Genomic DNA, 25750 nt, shown 5'->3' on the forward strand with positions numbered 1-25750 from the left:
CAGCAAGCGCTGCTGCTGCTAAAAAAAGGCACCTGTCTCCATCTGCCACAAGAGTCTAGCTATCTCCTAAACAATTATTGGTTAATGTTTCTATATTTATATCCCATATTTCTTCCATCAGAGAACCGAAGGTGTGCACAAGTGGTTTCAAGATGGTCAAAGTAGTGGCTTCATGTGCTTTCAGATCTATCATGCTGTTAATAGACCACTTCTGTATGGTGGGGGAGGAGTCACTAACTTCCTTCTGGCATTCCAAAATGCGCAATAGCTTTTCATAGAAAGCAAACACATCTTCTAACTACCATCACAGCCCAAGGGGGACAAAACTAAAGCACAGACATTTAGATTTGTGTGGAATTCAGCAAAGGGTGAGGCAAGTGGAAATTCCTAGGGATGTTGGGAATCACCCTGGAGCAAATATGGATTTGCATTTCAGGTAAGGCAGCAAATCTATTGTGTGAGGTAACCTAGCCAAGTCCCAAGACATACAGTTTCTGGCAGAGATAGCTTTGTATGACTGCCTGGTAGTACACAGCTGCGGCTCCAGAAAAAAAATGTAGATAGGATTTAAATACCTTACTGTGGTAATAATAATATTTGACAGGCACAAAGGAATCTGCCTTAACCTGACATAGCGTATTGGTCCATCTAGGTTACCCAAGCTTGGGTCTCCAGCTGTTGTTGGACTGCAACTCCCATCACCCCTAGCTAGCTGGACCAGTAGTCAGGGATGATGGGAATTGTAGTCCGAAAACATCTGGAGCCCCAAATTTGGGAAACCCTGATCTCATTCAATACTGTCTACATAGACTGGCAGCACCTTTCCAGAATTTCAGACAGCAGCTCTTTGATAAAGAAGGTAATGACCAAAGAAGGAATAAGACCTACCACAAAACTGTCCTGTCACCATCTCATATCTGGCCCAGCTGTCTCTTCTGACAACTTGCCTGAAGCAAGATTGATCCCTGACCAAACATGTATACTGCACGGTATATGCAAAGGTGGTGCCACAGTTGTCTGCACTTCCTGAACTTGCCATTGCATGAACTTGCGGTGTTGCCTTTGCTTAGAGGTTGAGCGAGTAGAGCAGCCCCTTGCAAGTAAACATTTAAAAGCCAATGAGTTTACACGCCGGTGCTCAGCAAAGGTAAACAGGTCAGAAAATCTAGGGATGGTCAGTATGTGAGAGGTGGAATTGGAGACATGTGGAGGCAGGGGGAAAGGCAGACATTGCATGGATGTGTTCTGCGCCTGGAATGTATTCATGTCTGAATCTTCTTCATGTAATTCAAGTCTTGAATTGCTCAAAAATGTCACTTGGAATGCTCCAAACCTGCCTCATGAGCCCTTGCCTGCCCACCCCAACCATACACTTTAAAATGTCCCTGAAAAGTCCTCAAGGCAAAAGTGGTAAAATTTACCACTAGCCTATTAGTGCTACAGCCTGCTGGTTCTAGTACCAGCCCACGCATTCGTATGGGCCTACAAAATCCATAACCATCATAAAGGTAAAGGTAAAGGTAAAGGGACCCCTGACTGTTAGATCCAGTCGCAAACAACTCTGGGGTTGCGGCACTCATCTTGCTTTACTGGCCGAGGGAGCCGGCGTACAGCTTCCAGGTCATGTGGCCAGCATGACTAAGCTGCTTCTGGCAAACCAGAGCAGCGCACGGAAACGCTGTTTACCTTCCCGCCAGAGCAGTACCTATTTATCTACTTGTACTTTGACATGCTTTCGAACTGCTAGGTTGGCAGGAGCAGGGACCGAGCAACGGAAGCTCACCCCATCGGATTTGAACCGCCGACCTTCCGATCGGCAAGCCCTAGGCTCTCTGGTTTAGACCATGGCGCCACCCGCATCCCATAACCATCATACATACCTAATATTTAACCCAAATGGTCTGTGACCTGAGTGATTGCTAGTAGAAAAGCTTGCAGCTGGGAACAGCTACTGTCTAATACTCACCAACTCACCAATCCTCATGTCAGCAGCCATTCCAAAATGCAAACGTAAACCATGTGTAAACTACCTCAGATGTGCTCTCCTTTTATGGCTTTCACACCCAGCTCCTCTACTCCCCTCCCTCCAGTAAATGAAACAGCATACCTAAGTTTTCCCCTATATGTCAAATCACTCAAGTATGTATAGCTAGCTGCTACACTTAACACATCAGTAAAGCCTCTGGGTGCCTTGTTTATGCCACCCTTGCTCGTCATCTTCCCAACACAGTGGTCCTGGTAAAAGCAGACTCTGCTAGAAAGGGGAAAGTGCATGCAAGTGCTGAAAGAAACCCATATGGACCTGCACCAATTCCATCACACTCTGTTCCAGAGATTTTTTTTGGGGGGGTGGAATTAGGTCAGTCAACCAATTAAGGAATTTAATTAGTCTGCTGCCTTTTAGCTAAGTATATTTGAATATAGGGATTTTGAGATCCTGAAGGAAGTATGACATAACTTGCAATTTAAGAAAGCTATCACTCACTGTTTTAAAAAGAAAAATCAAAGGTGACCTTTCCTTCCTTTTCATTTCCTATTATAGTAACACATCAGAACTGAAATAGCCTAAAAATGAACAAGTGGGACCTAAATTCAAAGCTCCAATTAAAACTAGACCTCCTCAGTTAGCCAACTAAAACTTAATTTTAATTATCACAGCTTATTGTCGAAAAGAAGGAGGATGACGTTTCCTGCTAAGAGTTGTGGAATTATGAAAATGAGCAGCCGCATTTGAAAAGCTTGTTACCAGAAGTTGGCAAAACTTCTATAACACTTTCATGCTTCATAATTCTGAGGCTCATCTCAGGATTTTAAGGGGGTGAATTATGTAGTTTGACTTTTAAAAAAACACACACCAAAAAAACCCCTTATGGACACATCTTATTAAAACCAAGGACTGGATGATTCATGTGGCAAAGCAGGGTAAGTTTCCAACCAAGAGGCCAACATCCCACTACATCTGTTCAGAATATATGGAAGGAAATCAACAAATACGTGAATTCCTTTTGGCTAACGGTCAGCACCAAGGATCACCTGGGAAATGAAGTATATTGCCTCTCCCTACTTAGTACGGTTTTTTTAAGAAAGCAATTATCCTCCATACTGGCACAAAGTGATAACACACATTCTCCCTTTCCCAAATTTTCTTTTCCGTGTAGACCCTCCTCCCCCATAGGAGTTTATAGAGTCTCCATATGCTATTAGGGGTGGTATTCTAGAAGAAGTTCAGACAGACATGCTGAAAGACAGCTGTCACAGTATTGCAAACAGAAACTTGTTGCTTTCACCCTCCAGCTCACATCCTGCCTGAGAGTCACGTGTAAACTGGAATGGTTTTAACACTCTTTCTAACAAAAGGGACTCCAATGAGATGAAAGAGCAAAGGTGGACCAACCTTGCTGGAGGGTCTGCTTCTCTGAAGTTAGCCTTGGGGTGGGAAGTTGCAGCATGCATGCAGCAGGGTCTGCTCATGCAAAGGGACCTCTGCACCTCTCTACCCTCTGGGCCCCCTAAACCTTATCTGGAGGGTTGGGGAACCCCCAGAACAGATTCAGGGAACACAAGAGAGGTCACAAGAGGAAGAGTCTCATTGTGTGAGCAGATCTTATTTCCCATGCACACTCAGTACTATGTTAATTCCACCCTTAGATAGTAGACACTGGAAATTAATAATTATTATGACAGGGGGGAAAGCTCCTCCGAGTAACATAATGGGGGTCAGCACAGCACCACTCCAGAAAGCTCTAGTAAGAAATTAGCACATCATGCCCACAAATAAGGCAAAAAGTAATCCACCTCTCAAGCACTTTTCAGAGCAGTCAAGAAGAACCAAACTCGGCCCTGCACTTGGTATGTTCTTTCTGGTGACTGAGGAATTGACTTCACAGAACTTTGCTCACGAAAAAGGCACATTCATCTCATTAGAAGGACAAGACCAGAGTTATTAAAATCTGAGTAATGTACATTCTTTGATATGTAGAACGGGGCGGGGGGGGGATTAAGTGGTCCACTGAGACTGCCTGCAATTTTCAAGCAGTCTGCAGGGGATTGGAGGGGAGGGTTCAGAATCACTGTTCTAGAGGAAAGCAGGGATCAAATTTATCAAGGAGGAAAGCAGCAATTATCCTTTCCATCCCTCAAGGACTACAATGATGTTTCGGGCTTAATCTGGAGAGAAAGAAAAATCATCTGCAAACCAAATCCTCCAAATGCAGCTTTTAATAGATGGTTCCAGACATCCCTTTATTCACCTTGCATTTAGGGATAAAATGCAGCCAAGTCATCCACAGATTTATTTTATTTCAAAAGTGAGAGTAAAAGGCCATTTTAACTGCTTTTCAGGTAAATACATCACATCCTGCCCCTCATGACTACATAGTTCTCAACCAGCATGGAGTCGAATGAAGGCGAAACACATAATATCCTCTCAGCATCCTTCACTAGTGAGCTCTAAGTGATCAAGGGACCACATGTCTGGCTAATTCTAGAGCGGGGGAAACTCTAGGGACAGATTTGTTGGGGCACAGTGGGATGCCTGTCAGGACCAGGTGCATAATTTGACCTAGAAATGAGAAAGCACAGACCACATTAGCACAAGGACACACTTTTGCCTCGGCCTCCCACCAAATAAGATTTTTAACCTCTTGCATTTTTTACCGATTTTTTCGCATAGATGTCACAATGGCAACTTCACTAAAGCTTGCCACTTAAACATGGGCTAATATGGTTACGCACAAAAGTTGGCCAACAGCCACTATGACTTTTAGGGAGCCCAGTCATTTGCCATAAAACATTGTCGACAGCTTAATCAGATACCAGGGCACTGTCTTCTGGGGTTCAAATTACATCCCTTGAAGCTGAAATTACAGCCTGCTTCCCATCTATACCAATAGCTTCCCACACAGAAGTCCTCCATCAGCACAGTGAGATGGCACTTGTGCAGCATAACAACAAGGTGTCAGACCAGCTTCTGCTTGCTTTCCATACACAGAGTACTATTCCTAGGAGCATCTGACAAAGCAGTATGTTCCACAGCTACCTGTGTGTAGGAAAGAGCCAACTCTTGGGAGCATTTGTTCAACCTTCTAAATAAAAAAGGCGTCTGAGAATGCTTTGCAGGTTTTTTAAGTGAAGGGGGGAAAAAGATTGAAATTTATAATATTAAAGGGAAACCTTGCCATTGCCATAAAGAATGATATTCAGTTCTTTGAAATGGGTATCACTTCCCTTAGCAGCTAGAAGGATTCATCAGCAGGATTTTATCTATATTTTGAGTCTGCTGGCTGTATTCCTTTCACCTGGAATTCAACACCTCTCCACTCTCCTCTACCAAACCAATTCACACCAATGTTTTCGCCACCTCCACAGGGAAAGTGACCAGGGAGATGCATCCAAGTTCAGCTCTTCCAAAATGTGGTGCCAAGACTAGCATCTCCAATTCACACTTTACGGGCAGTCCAGTTGTGTCTCCTGTACCTGTGAATTGAATTTAAGTGCTACATAACCCCAAATGCTTAAAACTAGAAGCCTACAAAATGCCAGCTTTGAAGAGTGATTGCTCCCAAGCAATCAATTAGCCCCCAAGTTTTGATCAGATTTAACAGCTTTTTAAAAACATAAGAATAATTAATGTTTCAGGATCTAGGTATACAAGACCTAATTACTTGCATGCTAATTCGATCATCAAGGATCACAGGGAAAAGACTGGCATTCATTAACAAGCAGTGCCCCTCACTAAGACATAGATGGTGTAACATGAGCTTCAGAGTTACCACAGCCCCAGACAGAAATGCTTCATCAATGCTTCCATTCCTGTTCCAGCAATTACAGGTGCCCTGGTTTTTCTCAGTCGTGTAAGATAGGGCAGCTGAACTGCAAGGATAGGAAGGAGGAGTCTGATACTTCTCAAATGAGAAAGAGAAAAGGGAATATTTCTCTTGAATCTAAGCTCCTCTAAATATTCTACATAAACCCCACCACAGCTAGACCTGTAATTCAGGTTTGGGAAAGGTATGTTTAGTATTATTCCCGAGTCATCCATTCATGCTGGATTTATGTTGTACTCTGACAAAATATAGACTATACCCACTGAAATATTTTACATACAACCCATCCACACCACTGGTGCAGTTGCTTTCTATAGAAATCTCTGGGCAGAAGGTAGGAAATCAGCAGTGCGTCGACTTACTGGATACTATGGATCCAGAAGCAGATCAAGTGGACCCAGATTCTCACACTTGCCCCTAAAAGAGTTTTATTCAGCCTTGTACTTAAACATTCACCTGGTAGTAAGTAGCCTTTATAAGGCTGATTATAAGTGCATGGGTTTACCACTATATTTAATACAGAATAGCTGCTACCATAACCACATGTTTCTATTCAGAAAGAGGTGACCAATTAGAACATTTTTTTAAAAAAAATCACAGATGAGAGAGTTTAACTTTTTATATATATATGAAAAATCTATCACAAGGCCTCAAAATTCACCACCATCTAAAAAAGAGAGGAAAGAATCAACAAAGAGAGATTTCTGTGGACTTAGGCCCAAATTTCTAACTATCCATGGCAAAGTTCACAAACATTGTGAAACAAAATGAAAGTTTTTTCAGGGAAAACATGAATTCATTTATATACTTGGTCATATTTGGTTGATATGACCATGATGGTCAAAACAAACTACAAACATACAATGCATACATACAATGCATTCTAGTTTGGTTATCCATTGATTTAACTTTTAGAGCCATCAATTGCCATATTATGGGAGAATGCCTAGGAATAAAGGCAGGCAGACTACAGATCAGCCCAATTTCAAGTAGGTCACAATAGAACTACCCATCCCTGGGTGTTTGGAGCACCCCCAGCATAGCTGATAATTGTGTGCAATTTTAGCCCTTGCTTCTCCTCTTTTTAATTATGTTCATTCTGTGCAAGGGTACCTTGAGAGGCATTCATACTTGGCAAGGGGAATCCCAGAAGCACGTGTACACGTGCACACTGCTGGCCTGCATGTGCAAAACTAGATTCAAGCTGCAGCAAGAAGGAAGGCAAACAGCATTTGTGATGAGCTCAGCCCAGAAAGTGGGGCTTAGGGCAGCAGCAGCAGCAGTAGTAGTAGTGAGGACTTGCTAGCCATCCCCCATCAGCTGCCTACCTGCAATTGGGGTAGCATTAGGGCATTAGATCTGCTGGTCCCTCCAGCTTCTCCTGAAATGGCTTGGTCTGAGACTGGACCAACAACTGCAGCCAGTGAGCACTTGTCCCAGTGGCAACATGGGCCCCATGAAAGCAGCCCCCAAAGCAGTGAGGTTCAGCCTTAGCTGGCCTAGCAAGGCCAAATTCCTTTTTGAAATTACTGTCTCCCTCAGAGAGAGAGAGAGAGAGAGAGAGTGCGCAAGCGAGCATTACTCTGTCTTCCCATTCTCTCCAGTGTTTAAAGGAGATAGTGTTTGCATGAATCCATGGCGATATATATGTGACTTGGCTTACTTTCTTAAGCAAACATTTCTGCATACTTTTTGAGATTTCTGCCATGGATTCCCCGGTTGTCTTAAGGACTAGTCTCAGTCTCAGCTTTCTATAAAGTCTTCTAAATAACTCCTCAATAATATATTGCCTATACTTTGTAAAAATCCCATGCACACTGATGGTGTGTGTGTGCATGTATGTGTATTTCTATCAGCCCGTGGCTGAGCTCACCTGCTTGAGTTATCTGCTCTGCAGTTCACTTTTAGCTCTTCCTTTCTACTTGTAGCACTCTTGTAGCCTAGATTACCGTATTTTTCGCACCATAGGACGCACCGGACAATAGGACGCAGTTTGTTTTAGAGGGGGGAGAACAAGAAAAAAAAAATCTCCCCCTCTCTGCCCAGCGCCCCTTCAGTGAAGCGGCAGGAGGCACTGCACAGAGAGGGGGAGAACTTTCCCCCTCTTGTTTTCCCGCTCTAAAACAAGGTGCCGTTCAGGCGGCTACCTTGGAAGCCTGGAGAGCGAGAGGGGTCGGTGTGCACTGACCCCTCTCGCTCTCCAGGCTTCAGGTTCCTTTCAACCTGCTCTTTGGGGCTGGCGGGGGGAAGCCCACCACCAGCCCCAAAGAGCAGGTCAGGGAGCAGCGGAAAAGCGCAGCGGAGAGGCTCCTGCCATAGCCGTGCGTCACCTCTCCAGCCGGGAGGTCGCGGGGGGCTGCTTTAGCCCCGCGAGTGCTCTCCCGGCTGGAGAGGTGATGCGCGGCTATAGAGGCTCCTGCCATAGCCACGCGTCACCTCTCCAACCGGGAGAGGGTCGCGGGGGGGGGGCTGCTTTAGCCCTGCGCGCGCTCTCCCGGCTGGAGAGGTGACGCGCGGCTATGGCAGGAGCCTCAATAGCCGCGCGCCACCTCTCCAGCCGGGAGAGGGTCGCGGGGCTATGGCGTCTTCCCTCCATAGGACGCACACACATTTCCCCTTCATTTTTGAAGGGGGAAAAGAGCGTACTATAGAGCGAAAAATACGGTATGTTAGCCATCACAAATCTTCCAGTCATGGGGATCATTGGTGTCAGGTCACTTGTCAGCGCACACAAGAACTACACACCAAGGGATTCCTGAACTGTGGTCATGGTGTGTCTGCGGATTTGTGGTTGAAGATGAAAGATGGCACAGCCATCGTAATAAATGTTAATTCTGGTTTTTAAACTGTATTTATATCACTTCTTTTATTTCCTAATCACTCAGCATCCAGCACATTGCACCACACTTGCTACAATAGGCAGAAAAATAATTAAGCAGTCCCCCAAGAACCTCAGCAATTTTCAAGTGATCTGTGAGACAAAAAAGGTAGGAAACCATGCTGTACACTAAAGAAAGAGTTTTTGGTGGGTTCACATTCCTATACTGTGTGACTTTTCCAGCTAACAGACTCTGGAAATCTCCAAACCTGAAATCTTCCTCTGTTGTCCAAAAAGCAACACAGAGATTACAAAGAGAGTCCCTATGGTATAATGGTTAGAATGCCAGATTAGGACCTCAGATACCAGTGTTAAAATCCCCACTCTGCCATGAAGTTTACTGGGCTGCTTGGGCTAATAGCGCTCTCTCTCCCCCTAACCTACCTCAAAGGGTTGTCGTGAACATAAAATGGCCAAGAAGAGAACCATGTATTTCACCTTCAGCTCCTTGGAGGAAAGGCAGGATATAAACGTAAAAGTTGTGTTTGACTATGAGATCAGTATTTCCAGTTATGTTACACAGGGCCTGAGGGCAAACAGCACATTGGAAAGGACAACCCTAAGAACCATACAACTACAGTAGTGTGCCTGGCAAGGATGTTTCTTCTTCCCTGATACCGCCTCCTCCATTTCTGTCTCCCAGACAAATACCAACAGCCCAGTTCCTTCCAAGATTTAGGTGCCATGAGGGAATAGCAAGCTCAGTGTCACAATGAGGCAGAAGGCTATAGCCTTTGTTTTTGTAACCTCAACTAGTTTCAAAAGCTACTATTCCTTGTCAACAGGCAATGACGCCCAGGGACATTTTGTGAAGCACTTGGTGGAGGCATGGGGTGGGTGGGGAGCTATTAACTTTCCCCACAAAAACGGGGTGGGGTGGGGAAGCACACACTCTCTCTACAAACAGATATAACAACACTTTCATTTGTTGAATGAATGTGCTTAAGAATTAACCAGTGAGAAAGAAAAAATAGTTTTTGAGGGGCAAGAACAAGAGCTGCACTTGATATTTACAGTTTGCAATGCCGGTCAATGCTTTAGATGCTCCCCAAGACAAGGAATAGGCAGGGACAACCCTTGAGTGCATCCTCCCGCACCTACAAGTAACCAAGACGCTCTACCTTCCTTCCTATTAATTCGCAGCACCCACCAGCTCTTGATACCGCGCGTTCCAAAACCCCAACGCTGCAGGCTGGAATCCCGGGCTGCTAGTCTCATGTACACTGACGCTGAGAAAACGGGGAGCGGGCAGAGAAGAGGGGAATCACCTCCACACGTTCCATGATTCCACTCTGGCTCCCGAATACGGCGGGGCAGGTAACCGGACTGAAGAGGTCGCGTCAGGCGATCTCCATGACGCGCCCCAGGTGGGAATCGGGGCACCCCGGCGTCACCCAAGAACGAGGATCTGCGCCCCATTTTTTGGAGAGCTCGCCCACCCGCTCACCTGCGGCCGAAGATCTTAAGCCCCGTAAACCTCTTCTTGCTGTGCCTCCGCGCGGGGACCTTCTCCGGCTCCGGACACATGGAGCTTTCCGAGCTAGCGGAGGACGGCGAGCTGGAGCAGGCGGCGGCCGCCGCCGCGGCACCACCACCACCGGCAGCGCCGCCGCCGCCGCCGCCCAAGTCCCTCTCGGTGCCCTCCTGCGGCTCCATGCGCCTGCCGGCTGCGCTGCTCGCTCACCTGGCCGGCAGGGCGCCAGTCATTCCCGCGGGACAAGACGGCGGCGATCGGGCTCACAAGGAAGCGGAGGCGGAGGCAGCCTCTCGCCCGAGTCCATGAATCCGCTGCCAAGGCGGGCGAGAGGCGGAAAGCGGCGCCAGGCTGCCTCGTCCGAGGGCGAATCTGCGGGGCAGCTCCCCAAGAACAGCAGCAGCAGTCAACTGGCGCGCCACAGCTTCGCGCGTCCCCGCGGTGGGCGCTGCATGCCCAGCTCAACCCTCGGCTGCGATCCCCGGCGCGCCTCGTCGGGAAACTGGAGCGCTGCAGGAAGTATCAGCAGCAAGCAAGGTAAGCGCCCGAGGACCCCAGATAGCTGCCCGGGAAGCTGCCTCCTCGCAGCCCGCACACCCAGGCAAACGCAGGCAGCCAGCTCCACCTGCCGTTCCCACGTGCGCACTGCATGCGCAGCAGCCGGCGGCAGAGCGAGGGGCGGGACGGAATAACAGTGGCCGCGTAGGGAAGGCCTGGAGGAGCGCCCTCCCTTCCAGGCACCCGGCGGGAGAAATAGAACTGACAAACGGACACCTCTCTCCTCAAGGAAGACTAGGGGACAGATCTGGGGGCAGCGTGGCCTGTGCAACTGTAGCAGTTACTTGCATCCACGGGGGATCCGCAGGCCAGCGAGGGAATTCCATCTGGGATACTGGCCTAGGACTGTGGCCCAGGGCTGGCGGGTTGGTGGCAGCGCCACGGAGTGACGAAGAAATGCTTTTGCTCTAAGCATCTGGATTCGTCGGACCTAGCAGGGTGTTCTCACCGTTCTGCCGCTGCTAATGGGAGCTTCATTTGCAGTCTCAGGCCACGTGCCTGAACAGAGCAAACAGATTGCAATACTTTATAGGGAATGGAAGCTAGAGAGAGAATATGTATTCAAACAAAAAGTTTAATTCGGTTTGGACCAAAAACACAAAGCTAAGCATGAATCAGAGGTGCCAACTTGAATAAAATATAGTGCCCCACATACACACACTATTTGAAGGGAAACACACATCAACTTTGTGTCCAGCCCCCTCAAATAGTTTATTGTGAGGGCTGAAGGCCCCACTGCCCCTAAAAATTGATTCCTATGGCATGACAATAACTTTTGGCGCTGGTGATCACCTACATTGCAAAGGCACTTGGCATCAGTTACCTATGGAAATACAGTGGTACCTCGGGTTAAGTACTTAATTCGTTCCAGAGGTCTGTTCTTAACCTGAAACTGTTCTTAACCTAAAGCACCACTTTAGCTAATGGGGCCTCCTGCTGCTGCCGCGCCGTCGGAGCACGATTTCTGTTCTTAACCTGAAGCGCTATTTCTGGGTTAGCGGAGTCTGTAACCTGAAGCGTATGTAACCTGAAGCATATGTAACCCGAGGTACCACTGTATCCCTGCAAAGCAATTTGAGGTCTCCCCCATGAGCCAGGACTTGGCTTGTTTGGTTTGTGCCTCCATTGGTGAAAACTAAAGACATCAAGTGTCTCCAAGCAAATTTTCACATTTTGTGTATTTCCCCACTGCTGCCTTTAGCCTAAGCTGCCCTCTGTAATTCCTGGAGCCTAGCCTTCAGCCTTATGTGAGTGCAATTTGGAACATTATGAATGAGCCAGGGCGCAACTTCCTCCTAGAGGCTTCACTGTCCTGCTTCTCTGGGATTACTCCCTGGAATTTCCAGATTAGATTAGACAAATAGGACCTGCAACAACAAAAATTAAGTGTACTGGTAACTTCCTAGCAGAGTTCCTGCCAGCCATCAAGTAATGACCTTCTCTAGAATGCTGTGTTGCATTCTATTTCACTCTGCACCACCACCACCACGTTTTTTGCTTTCTGACTGACGCTCAGCATTCCATGGATACCAAGAATACTCAGTCACCATAGGGCTGTTCTTTAAAGGTGTGCCCCATTAATTGTTGTATTTTCAAAAGGATTTTCAGTTGGTTGGTTGGTTGGTTGGTTGGTTGGTTGGTTGGTCGGTACTTCTGCAATCCTTGGGGTACATAAAAGACAGGAAGCTGCATTATACTGAATGAGACAATCAGTCCATCTAGCTCAGTACAGTATTAACCACATTGACTTGGTAGCATTTCTCCAGGGCTTCAGGAGGGAGTCTCTCCCAGCCCAGTCTAGGCTGGGATTGAACCTGGGACCTTCTGCATGCAAAGCAGAGGCTCTAGCATGGAGCTATGGGCCTCCCCCAAATATACCAGTCATTCTGATACCTCTTCTTTTTTTCTGTGGTTCTGTTTTGGCTTCATTTCTGTTGACATCACTTAATTTCACTAACATGGAAATGATTATATTTGCATTCCCATATTCTTCAAAACTCTCAGCTATTTTGATTAATTACCGGTATCTTTCTCTTTGGAGTTACACTTGTGTGCATCTATTTTGCCTTACATTATGGCAGTTCTTCATGGCAGCAGGGCTGTATGTGAGCAGCACAAATCCCAGCTAAGGCTTGTGATCACAGTCTCACTATAAATTGGAACAGGACAGAACAAATTGCCCACAACATAACAAATTGTGGCCCACAAAACATTAGCTTGTTAACTTCCTGCTCATGGCAGGAAGAATGCTTGTGACTTGCATTTGGAAACATCTTGAGGGAGTCACAACAGGAGCCTGATACAGCAGGTTTCGTTCCTAGCTATATCAGAGAAGCTGACACAAAAAATTCACTTGTTCAATGGCTAAACAAAGCAAGACACATTCTATTCAGTGTGGTTTAATTTTCTTTTATTAGGGGCAGATGGGGCTTGTCAACCTTCTCAGTGATGGAATGCCCTCCCATCAGATGTCAAACAGATAAACAACTACAGTGGTACCTCGGGTTACATACGCTTCAGGTTACATATGCTTCAGGTTACACACTCCGCTAACCCAGAAATAGTGCTTCATGTTAAGAACTTTGCTTCAGGATAAGAACAGAAATTGGGTCCGGCGGCGCGGCAGCAGCAGGAAGCCCCATTAGCTAAAGTGGTGCTTCAGGTTAAGAACAGTTTCAGGTTAAGAACGGACCTCCGGAACGAATTAAGTACTTAACCTGAGGTACCACTGTATATGACTTTTAGAAGAGGCAGCCCTGTATAGGGAAGTTTTTAATGTTTGATGTTTTATTTTGCTGGAAGTCGCCACAGTGGCTAGAGCAATCCAGTCAGATGGGCAGCATATTATCTATTATTGTTATTATGATTAAAAGTGCTGTAGCATAATAGGCCCTTTATCTTGCAGAAAGCCCACACCCCCTGCTTTGTAATCTCTTAAACTGTGAGGCTGGATTTCTGGTTCCTGACTGTGACACAGCTGATACAGCTTTGCTTCAACTGAATATGCTCAATATGTACTCGTGGTGTTTTTTTTTAAAAAAAATGTTGTTTGGATTCTTGCAAGGACTACATGAGTTATATTTGAACTAAGATTTATTTTTCTGCATCTTTATATGGTATAGTTTCATTGGAAGCCTTAAAAAAAAGTTGGCACAACCCTAGCATGTGTTTTGACATCTTATGCACACAAAACCTGGCAAGAAAAGGAGGTCACCGGGTCCAGCCCATCAAATCTTCCTAAGGGGGAAATAATCTCATACCAAAATGCAGAACTATTATCCAAGTTCACAAATCTCCAGTAGATCTCTTACCTAGTGTTATAAATCTCTGCTGTCTCAGAGGTCCGATAAGTGTAACAGCAATCAGTATGAAGACACCACTTGGATTAAGAGTTTTGATGCTTCAAGCAAAAAGCCAGGAAAAGAAAGATGGAGAGGGGTGGGAATCCCAAGTTAACCACTGAACAGTATTGGGGGGAAATGTATATCCCCAAATATGGTAGCCACTTCCACTCAGACTGCCCTCGAAGACTTTTCAAGGAGCAAATGTTCTTATAATAATAATTGTATTATTTATATGCCACCCATTTACATAGCCAAAGCCAGATTATGCATGGTGCAATTGGAGTGATTGCCCCCGGGGCTGTGCCTTTCATAATTATTATTTTTAAGTAAGTCTCTAGCACTTCCAGAAGGCAAGTTATTAATAAAAATGTGCAGCCTGACTACAGATAGAGAGTTTCCTGAAGTCAGGGACACAGGTTTTGCATTGCTGTGCTTCATCATGCCACTGCTTTTAAAATCCTTGCCATTTCATGAGACAGAGCATGATGAATCGTACTTGAGTTATCCTTGCAGCTTGCCCAGACCAACTCAGATGTTCTCGGGAGCATTCAACTAAGAAACGATTCCATCTGCATGAGTGCTTTCAAGGGGATATATTCAGACATCTTCAGTGGGTCACAGGGTACGTGTGTGAGGGAAGATGCAGTACAGTGTGGTAGAGTGGAATGTATGGAGGGAACAGCAACACATTATGTTTGCGGCTAGACATTCCCCTCTCCCTCCATCCCATTGCTTCTTGCTCTGAATAGTTTCTTGCTGTCTGTTTTGCTTTTCCCCTCTCACCTAGATCTGGTATTCAAAGGCCTACCACTCTGTGGTTTTAGAAATGGAAAGCTACGTACCACTTTGCCGTATCGCTCAACATGCAGACTATTTATGCTCACCAAGGGAGATGGTGACTTCACCTAGGAAACCCACACCTGTTCCCTGGAAATGGGAGCAGCTGTCAACATCATCACTCCCTCAAACCCACACAACACACACACACCTCTTTCCCTTTTTGCAAAGCAAATGAACTTCACAGCCAGCTCCTTCCTTTCTTCTTGAGTTTTCACACATCAGCTCACTGGGAGCCCAGCATAGAAGCAAGCCAGGCCAGCTCAATACATTTTGCTGTGTGAGGCAATAGGCAAGTGCACCCCCCCCCATTCCATGCACAGAAGCCAACAGGGCAGGCAGCTAAATCTTACTTTCAATACTGGCAATGGGGCAGCACCCTCTACAGCGCCTGAGAGCAGCAGCTAGTGTCAAGGGTGCAGATCAGATTGTGTGGCACCCTCGTCTTGGTCCACTTCCCGCCCTTCAGCTTCTGCCATCCAAAGCAACTGTCACACAATATTTACATGCCACTTGTTAATACCTCAAAGCAGTTCACAGAAATAATAATACCATTTCATCAGTAAAAATGTTCTGCCTGACAACAGCGTGAGCCCTGGATGGGAGCAAGTTTGGAGAGCATCCCTGGGGAGGGGAGAGAGGTCATTGATGGAAACCTTCCAGTTCCAACCACAAAAAGTGGCAGGGGGAAGAGCCCAAAACACACCCTCCTTACTCCCCACAACAGTATCTAGGAAGAAATGAGGATACCCCCTTTGCAGCTCCATCACAACAATGACTTCTTGAGGGGAAAACTTTCAGGATTCCTGGAACCACATTTGCTTCCCCACCCCCATTTCCTCTCCTCTCAGGACACCCTGCATCCTACCAGCCTCTCGGATATATGTTAAAGCCATTAGCACGGGAGGAGGAGCAGCCTGGCCGCCTTGTCCCCTGCCCCACACAGGCCTCCCTTCCTCCACGCAGGCGGCGAATGGCCCCAAGGGGAGGAAGGGATTCCATGGCAAAGGCCCTTTCCCTCCACAATAGCAGGATGTAAACAACAGCTCTCCGTGCGAGAGACCAGGGCGTCAGCCCAGACGGCGAGAGGAAATCAGCAGAGTCCCAGCCTGGCCGGCCGGCAGTACCTGGCGGCGGTGCTTTTCCCGGGGGGGCTCCGCGGGACATCCCACGACCGGTGCCACCACATCTGCCCTTCGGGGACGGGCAGGTCCTCCTCAGACCACCTCGGACCTCCTCTGCACGGCCTCGCCGCCCCTCTTCCCGCGGCCGGGCTGCGGAGTCATTCCCGGCAGGGCAGACCCTCGCCAGCAGCTCCTTGCCATCAGGTCCGCAGCGCGGGGCACACTGGCTTTGTTCGCGCACTCTCTCTCCACCCTGTTCCTCTTTTTATGGGCTTCCTGAAAGGGTAGCAGGCAGCCTGAGACGGCCGCCGCCGCCGCTGCACCACGCTGTGCAAAGCATACACGCGCACCGATTCCCAGCCCACGTTGCTTCTCTCGGGCGAGAGAAGCCTCGACGCCGAAGCCTCTCTGCTCAGACTTGGGCAAGTGGCAACAAGTTCCCGTCGTACAAGTCTCTCTCGGGTGGCGAGAATTCTCCCTCAGGGCAGAAGCGCCTCCTTACGACAGCGGAGGAAACTCCAAACAGCCTTTCCCCCGTTGAGAAATGGCCATCTGAATGCGCTAGGTCAGCTACTCTGGCTACACACCACAGAGAGGCCATGGTATTTCTTCCCTCGCTTTGGGAACAACCAGAAGCACGCTCGCTCCCCTTTCTGGCCCTTGCCCTGCTAACCAACGAAGGGCGTCGGCGTACTAAACACTTTGACCCAATACGTTTGGCTGCCTGGTTGGGGGGACAGCAAAGAGACCCCTTCTCCAGCACCCGATTTGGGGTGGGGCAGATCCCCTGTACAGGGTGCCAAGCCGAAGGGGCTCAAAATTGAGAAGATCCATTTGGGGACGCCAAAGTTTGGCCTCGCACAGTGTGGGGAAATACCGGTAGATCTTTGGGCCTGATTTGTTAGTCTTTTTGAGAAACTGCTGGGATTCCTGAGTACTGAAGCTGAGCACAGGTGTCCCTTATTTGGCCTTCAAGGTTAAGGCTAATGAGAGTGGGGTGATCCAAAAACCATGACGGGAGGGGTGAGTGCTCATTATCTGTAAAGCTCTACCAATTAAGCCCTATGATTGGGCATATCAGGTCATATGATTCGGGTCAGTTTTGCTTAAACTCGGGGTTTGGGCTATTGTAAGACAGCGCTCATCATGCAGTGATCACTACTACCGGTCATGCTGCCCAACTGAATTCTGTTCTATGCCCAGGAACCTCTTGCCCAACTTGCACCACCTTGAGTGCTAGCTAATTACAGTAATAACCAGACAGTCTTGTTGCTTTCTTTGCTTCTGAGTAGCTTTAACTTGTGTTGTCATTTGAAGCCTTTTTCTTCGATGAATCTTGTTTTTTAAATAAAGTTTTTATGTGTTTTTGAAGAACAGCTTTTTGTTTGCGCTCCTGGACCTGTTAACCTTGGCTGCACCTTAGAGATGGGCCTTTCCTCACACACAGGGTGCCATATTACGAAAGATTACCAAAGTCCACCCCTGCCCCTCTCCTATGTAAAGGAACATAGTACCAGTGCTATTTTTCTAGAAAAAGTGGTGCAGGAGCTTACCATTAACTTCTCCCTTGTTCTCTTAGAATGGCAATTATTATAAATTAATTGGGAGATGGTATTTAACACTAGTCAGATTAAATCAAATAAACAAGGAATATTCGGTGTTATGTTGGAGGGGATGCCAGGAAACGGAATTATGTTCACATGTGGTGGGGGTGTAAATATGTAAAAAAAAAATAGTAGAAAGGGTGTTTAAAGAGATAACAGAAATGACTGGGTTAAAGCTGACCAAAAGTCCAGAGGTAGCATTATTATCAATTTACAATGGGGTGGAAGGTTCACAAGCTATGAAGGACTTGCTCACAAATTTATTGACAGCAGCGCAAATTATTATAGCCAGGAAGTGGAAGTGGCAAGCAGAATATAAAACGGAAGAGTGATATAAAGAGGTGTGGGATATAGCTATTAATGATAAATTAACATGTGCCATTCAGGTAAGACGGGGAATATGCAGGAGAAATGATTCTGAGGAGATATGGAGGGTGTTTATAGAATTTGTACTGTTAAAACAGAAAGGGGTCAAACCATCACACGAGGTGTTTAAATTTTGGGAGGTTGGATAGTTGTAATGGAATGGTCTCGGTGGTGGGGTGCACATCTTTATTCTTATTTATTTATGATTATTACTTTGTAAAAAAAAATTTAAAGAATGTGTTTAAAAAATTTAAAAAGAAAGAATGGCAATGGGGTGCCCACCTGAGAGGTGCCAGAGCTGAGCTCTGATGAGCTCCAGTTGGGGGGAAAAGCCCTGCATAGTACCAAGGCTGGCCAAGTTATTTTGGCACCTGAATCAGGAAATCCCACAAGCGCTGTTTCCCAGCAGAAAAAATACACTCTTACTATAATTAACAAGTTGCTTGTCCTCTGTGATGTCCAAAATCATCTGTCACCTCACTCTGACTTTTACCTAGCACTTTAAATATGCTTTCTATGGACTCGTCTGCACTAAACATTTAAAGCAGTATTATACCACTTTAAACAATCATGGCTTCCTAGCCACCACAACCCAATAATTCTGGAGGCTGTAATTTGTCAAAGGTGCCTAGAGCAGTTAGGAGAGTCTTACTCCCCTCTGAGAGCTACAGTCCTCAAAGTGGTTGAACAATCAGTGCCTCTTCCAAGGGAACACTGGAAATCGTAGCTCTATGTGGGGCATGGGGGTCTCCTAACAAATCTCAGTACCCTTAACAAACTATAGTTCCAGGAGCCTTTGTGGGAAGCGGCGACGGTTTAAAGTGGTGGGTTACTGCCATAAATGCATAGTGCAGATGGGGCCCAGGTTACTGTCTTTGCTGTCACTGCAGCCCCGGAAGGCAGATCTCTTGTTATTTCTATGTTATAAAGAAAGAAACTGAGATTGAGAGGTGTGACACTTGCCAAAGGTCAATGTTCGTGGTGGAAAAGGAACTTGTACCCTGATCCAAATTCACTGCTCTGCACTGGCTCTCACAGACTTGTAGAAGATGACCAAATGCAAAGTCTAAGTTTGCATACAAATCACCTTCTCCCTGCCTGCCACCAAAAATGGCAGACTTTCAGTTTTAGCAGTCTCCCTACCACCACCTACATCAATAAGAGCCATAAATTTAAACAAAAAGAGCCCAACAGAACTTTCTAATTCCTTCAAAGATATGAAGGGAGTGTTGTATAAGACAGAAAAAAAGTGAAGGAGCTAAATGGCTGACCCAAGAGTGAAATTAGATATTATGTTATTCACATCTCCAGTCCTTGCTGGCTGATTCCCCCATGCCCCAATAAGTAACCAGTACAGAATGGGACTGTGGTATGAAAAGAAAGTTTTCTTTATCTTTAAATGAACACTTTTAGTATTTTTTATTACATTTCTTGTTTTATAATTATATTTATATTTTTATTCTACCATAAATTGATTTAGGACACCTTTTGAATGTTGTGAAATGATACTTAAATATAATAAACAAAACTAAAACTAAGCTTTGCCCTGCCTCAGGCTTGATCTAAATCAGAAAAGGGCACACCTGCAATTTGTAATAAAACAAAAGTATTATTTTCCAGTGAAGGCAGATCTTGCCACAATCACACATGGCTTCTTTACTTCCCTGCTGAAAAAGGGTCAGAAACCTCAGCTGGCACAATAATGCAACAGGTAGGATGCTAATGGGACCACATTTTTGATCTTCATGTTACATCTGAATTGCGTCAAGTTCATTGGCTCCCCAACATGTTTCCAGATCTGTTTGAAAGTGCTAGTTTTGGCCTTTAAATATCTAAATGGTTTAGGACGTGGTTTATTGATTATTGCTGTATTTTGATTGTGTGAAGCTTTGAAACTTTGAAAACTTTTGATTGTGTGAAGCTTTGAAACTTTGAAAAGGCTGTGAAACTGAAAGGAATGAACAAAAAAAAACCCCCTAAGCTACATTTCCCAGCACTATCTTGCAAAACAAATATAACAGACATAATTTAAACTAACTCTCTACTGTTCTATGGCCTCCTCCAGAATTTCCTAAGATTTCATAGCAAAGTTTACAGTTTACAGGGTTCATGTGACTTAGCTAAAACTCCATGAGGAATTGAAAGTACAGTGGTACCTTGGGTTAATAACTTAATTCGTTCCAGAGGTCGGTTCTTAGCCTGAAACTGTTCTTAACCTAAGTTACCACTTTAGCTAATGGGGTCTCCCACTGCCGCCGCCGCACAATTTCTGTTCTCATCCTGAAGCAAAGTTCTTAACCCAAGGTACTATTTCTGGGTTAGCAGAGTCTGTAACCTGAAGCGTCTGTAACCCGAGGTACCACTGTATCAAGAACAGAAAGTAGGAGAGAAAGGAAGTAGTGGTGGTAAGAATGACCCATATTATATCATCTGATGAGTGACAAAGAGTATGATTCTACTGTCCTGATGGCTTTCCAGCACCAATGGGGAACAGAAAGACCTTTGTTTTCACATTCAGACCACAAAACACTGATAAACAAAGGAATCTCCCATTTTAAAACTGTGAACAGAATGCTAATGAATTTTCTTACAAATAATTGTCATCATGACCTTATATATGTTACCATTTTATTTTTGAAAGTTAATTCTTTTTAAGGTTTGAAAGGATCAATGACAGAAAAATAATAACCCTTTTCTGGTTTTCCAACACTACAGGGAACATTGTTAAAGGGAAAGGACGAAATACTGTACAGCTTGAGCACGCCTATCTTTATTACAAGAATTGTTAATAAACGAAGCTGCATATTACATACATAGCATTATATGCACTAAGGAATATCACAATAAGATGTCCACACCTATGTCATTAATGATATTGGCAATTTATTGCATTTATATCTCAGGCCGTAGTTTTCAGAGCAATTCACAGCAGCACATTGAAAGATGTTGTAGGACTGTGATAGGATGCACACTTCATTGGGAGCAGCAGCAACTATTAGTGAATTCAGTGGGACTTACTTCCAAGTAAATCCACGCTTATCTATGAAATGAATATATTAGTTTTAGAGCACTTTTACAGCCATGGCATTGTCTGAGCAATTCTAGTGACTGTAGTATGGTAAGAATGATTGCAATTATTTTAGAAATTCCTAGTCCACACACTCCATTACAGAAGGACAGGTCTTTGGGGAAAAGAAACAACGAATCAGATTAAGACTGTGATCCTGTGTGCACATACCTGAGAATATTGAATATGACGGGGCTTACTTTAAACTGTATATATTTGCACTGCACACTTTTAGCAAAGATTCACCTGTTGGGTTTAAACCCCTTTATTTTCTGGGAAACAGCTGTTGTACATACTTGACCTAAGTCAGTGTTTTTCAACCTTTTTTGGGCAAAGGCACACTTGTTTCATGAAAAAAATCACGAGGCACACCACCATTAGAAAATGTTAAAAAATTTAACTCTGTGCCTATATTGACTATATATAAAGTAATTCTCTTGAATAGGAATCAAATAAACACAAAGAAGCATGGTTTAACATTCAAGCATGGTTTAATATTTTTTTCTTTAATGGCAAACAAAAACATTGCGGACCGTTCTCTGCTCAGCCGGGATCGATCCGCTGATCCCCGCTGAGCTGGCGGATGACAGCTCCCTCTCTGCACTGTGGGAGGGAGGTGTCAGAGCCCCGCTGCTCTCTATAGGGAATCAGATGAGAGTGGACCGCCTGTCCGCTCTCATCCGATCCCATCCGATCTGATCCCCACCCAGGACAGATGGAAAATAGGGTGGACACAGTCCGGCGCCCGCCTAGTGGGCGAAAATTTGACTTTTTTAAAAAAAAAAATCTTTTGAATTTTTCAATTTTTCCCACGGCACACCAGGCAACATCTCGCGGCACACTAGTGTGCCGCGGAACAGTGGTTGAAAAACACTGACCTAAGTAACTGTTAGGAAAGTGTGGTTTTCTACACATCTAGTGTAACCGCTGCCATTGCAGGTGCTGTGTGGAATGTGGATGTATGAATGTCAGGACGGGAGATTTACTTTAAAAGAAGACAATTTAGAGGCTAAGTGTCTCTCTACACTATGTACAGTGCAGGAAAACTTATTATTTAACGAACTCAGTGATAAACATCAGCAAATTTACTTTCTCATCTGTTTCAACACTCTCTCATTTTGTGAGCCTTTTAAATAAATAAATAGGTAGACAGATAGATAGAAAAATTAGATAAAATGAACTGAACTGTGTGTTCCGCTTTCCAGCACTGGGCTACATTTCTCTCCAGATTGTTGTTGTTGTTGAACAAGCGTGTGCTTATTTCATCAATCAAGACAATGCCACTGCAGCCAAACACTAGTGTTCAAGGTAACTCAGTGAAACTGGCTGGCAGTATATTCAAGACAAACAAAGAAGTTCCCCCCCCCCCCAGACAGCACATACGGTAATTAACTTATGAAATTCACTTCCACTGGACATGGCTTGCCTGAGATAGTTCCAAAAGGGCATTAGACAAATTCATGGAGGACAGGTCAACCAATGTCTATTTGCATGATAGCTGAGTGGAGCCTCCAGCCTGAGAGGCAATATACCTTAGAATGCCAAATGGCAGAACAAATGACAGGAGGGCTCTGCTCATGCTTTGTTTGTGGGCTTCCTGAAGGTATTTGGCTGGCTACAGATGGAAACAGGATACTGTACTAGACAAGATGGACTTTTGTCTAATCCAGCAAGGCTTCCTTTCTTTTATTATGTTCTTAATTGCATCCCATCCCTTTCCAAGAGACCAGTATATCATGCTGTTGGTGCTGGGTCCATGCTAATGCAACTATAGCGCGCGTGCACACACACACACACACACACCACAAACATGTATGGGATTTAATATCATCTGAAAAAGTCTTGCATTTGAAGAGTGGGTAAAAAATTCATGAGATCTGTGGGAATTTACTCAGGAATGAATGTGGCATACCTTGACTACGGAGAACATGTATGTTCATATGAACGCCACAAAACCTAATAGGTGTGATCCAGCTTTAACAAAATCAGTGGAATGGTTGTAACTGATTTCTTTTAGAGATATTTTGAACCCAGAGCACGCAGAAATCCCAAGGCAGTATTTACATTGTGCCTTAGGGTGCTTTAAATAATGGTGCTGCTAGCTAATTTAAATGCTTAATGCGAAGCGTTTTAAGGAGTGCACTAGGCTGTGATGTTGAAAGAGCCATAGCTTACAGTGGCAGCGGCAGAAGCAGCACCAAAAGGAGACTGGCTCCAACAGTATCTACAGAAACAGTCGCACTAAGAAGGGTGTTTCCCGTTGATGTACAGCAACAGTTCTCAAACATTCTCCCCTGAGGACCACTTGAAAATTGCTGTGGGTCTCAGAGGACTACTTAATAAACTTCTGTTGTTCTACAAATTAAAGCACATACATAATTTACGTTTTAATAACTACAGTCTTGCCTTTGTAAAGAGATGGATCCGCCTGTTTTGTTGAGCAACGCACTATGAAAAAATACTGTAAAAAGTGCAGCTGTTCTTGACTGTTCCACAGCTTTTCCTGAATGGAGCTCATGAGCCACAAGTTGTCCATAGAACACAATCATCGGCAGATTTTAGGCTTTAAAATTCAGTGCGTGTCCCCATCCCCCCACCTCTCACGCTCTATTCTGCAGCATTGTTTTGACACCCCTCCTGCAGGGCGGTGCCCAGAGCAAGTATACCGGTCATGCTACCCTAAAATCGCCTCTGACACAGTTTGAGACTTTCTGCTCTGCAGAGTACACTTACTGGCCCTTGGGCTGCCAGGTGGTATCAGTTTTAAGGAGCTTTAAGGATACTTGGGAATTTTCTTGCTACACATCTGCACATTTAAGAGATCATGCATGCTACGTCTTGAACACATCACCTTCCATCAATAAACAGGAGAATGGCATTCAGCCTGTGCCAGTTCCAAACAATCCACATGACGCACAGAAATCATAGAATTGTAGAGTTATAAGGGAACCTGAGGGTCATCTGGTCTAACCCCCTGCAATGCAGGGATATTTTGCCCATCATGGAATTTGAACCCATGACCCTGAGATTAAGAGTCTCATGGTCTACCAGCTGAGCCATCCCATGTGGGAGCTTAACTGCTCGGTCTTTGCTGCACAGTGGTAGGGGAAAGGTGCCTTTTCCAGGGGCACTTAATGTGTTTAACTGTGTCCTACAGCATTGAACATGCAATGTAGAAAATGCTGCCTTATGCACATGCCTTTGTAGCATTTTAAACCATGCTTTATTATGATATAACAGACTCTGAGAGTGTACATTCTCATTTGCTTAAGATCTGTAGGTTTTTAAACGTATTACTATGCATTGCATATACCATAACACAAGAGTTTCCCTTTAACAACAAATTAGAACGTATGTACTACTTCAGAATGTGTATATCACTTTGGAATGTTTAAGCCTCCTCCCATGGGTTTTCTCAGCATCCTTCAGTGGCAATGAAAAGATTTGGAACTGCAGGTACAGGTTTCTGCCAGAAGATGGTGCACGGTTCCAGAATGGAAAGGTAAGTTGTGTGGGATGCATGGCTTGTCAGAACATTGATTGAGGCCATGTAGAGATTGTGAATGGTGGGCGGTGAACCCAGGAAGCGCATGATTGAACCCAAGCTGCTCTGGTTATCAGAATAGAATGTTTCTGTCATCTACAAACCCTTCTGACACATTTAGAATTTCTCACAATGCCTGCTTTTGATTCTTTTAACTGTTATTTTGCTGCTGTTCCTCCATAGGCTGCTTTTGTTGTCTTTCGAAGGCCAGGTAGGCACTAAAAAGCAAATGAACACATAAATTTCACATCCCCACCATAATCACTGCTAAACTTTTGAAGACCCTAAGCTGCCTCAGTTTTGCTCTGTGGCAAAAGCCAAGGTCCCTGCTAGAATCTGCTGGAAGGCAAGAGAAATCCTGTTAATAATTCTCCAGTTCCCAGTTCTCTGGGTGTGTTCATCATGGATAGTGATGCTTCCTGAGAAGAACAGACCTCCCATTCTAGTCCATCCATTCTTCCCTGGCCACAGAATGTACTGCCGATCCGAAATGTATACTGTACTGTCAAGCCTGTGCAATTTGCAAGGAACCCGGGAAATTCTGGGCAGCAGTTGCCTTGTTACACTTTCTTGCACACAAAGCCGGATAATATTATGACAAGCAACAGAGATCAGTTCAGTTGGCCCAGATAAGACAGCCAACAAGCACACATTTCAGAAAGGTTCCCACCACCCCGCCCACCTTATAGGGCAACCTGTAGATTTTTGGTGCTAGTCCTTCTCAATCAACAACAAATCGAGCATCAGCCAGTGGTTAGGCTAAGCCAGATTGTTCCTGCCCTCCGTTGTGCATCTGAAAATGCTAAGCGCAGGAAGCGGTGCCCACCAGCTGAGAGGGGAGGACAGAGCCATATGCAGCCTGGCAGAGAAGAACAGCCTCCCAAGCAAAGGCCAACCGACTGAATGAAGAGGTGGGATTGGCAGGAAGAGAGCACCACAGAGATGGGCACCATGTGTCGGTTCCTGCAGGCTGCTCAATAATCCCTTTGGGAAAGTTTCCAGCCAAAGGAAGGAGGAAGCATTAGCAAGTGAAGCCATCTGCCAGGGGAAGAGGAAAAACATGGGGGCGACTACCTCCAAATTGTTCAGCTACCTAAACTATCTGAAGAAACAAGTGGGTTCAGAAAAG

At 45.3% G+C, this 25750-nt stretch overlaps 1 protein-coding gene across 7 annotated transcripts in view; it reads right to left on the reverse strand.

Moving 5' to 3' along the window:
* DGKZ (diacylglycerol kinase zeta) overlaps positions 1-25750 on the reverse strand; it is a 157320-nt gene that overhangs the window by 117196 nt on the left and 14374 nt on the right. For 2 of the 7 annotated variants that reach the window (XM_082223966.1, XM_082223965.1), the window contains exon 1: positions 10151-10381. The exons of 2 other annotated variants lie outside the window; for them this stretch is intronic. In XM_082223966.1, coding sequence (XP_082080092.1) covers positions 10151-10359 — 209 coding nt within the window. In that variant the 5' untranslated portion in view covers positions 10360-10381. 3 more of the 7 variants (XM_082223968.1, XM_082223970.1, XM_082223967.1) reach the window with 3 other exon arrangements.

This window comes from Podarcis vaucheri (assembly GCF_965113315.1).
Source record: "Podarcis vaucheri genome assembly, chromosome: 1".
Lineage (NCBI taxonomy): Eukaryota > Metazoa > Chordata > Lepidosauria > Squamata > Lacertidae > Podarcis > Podarcis vaucheri.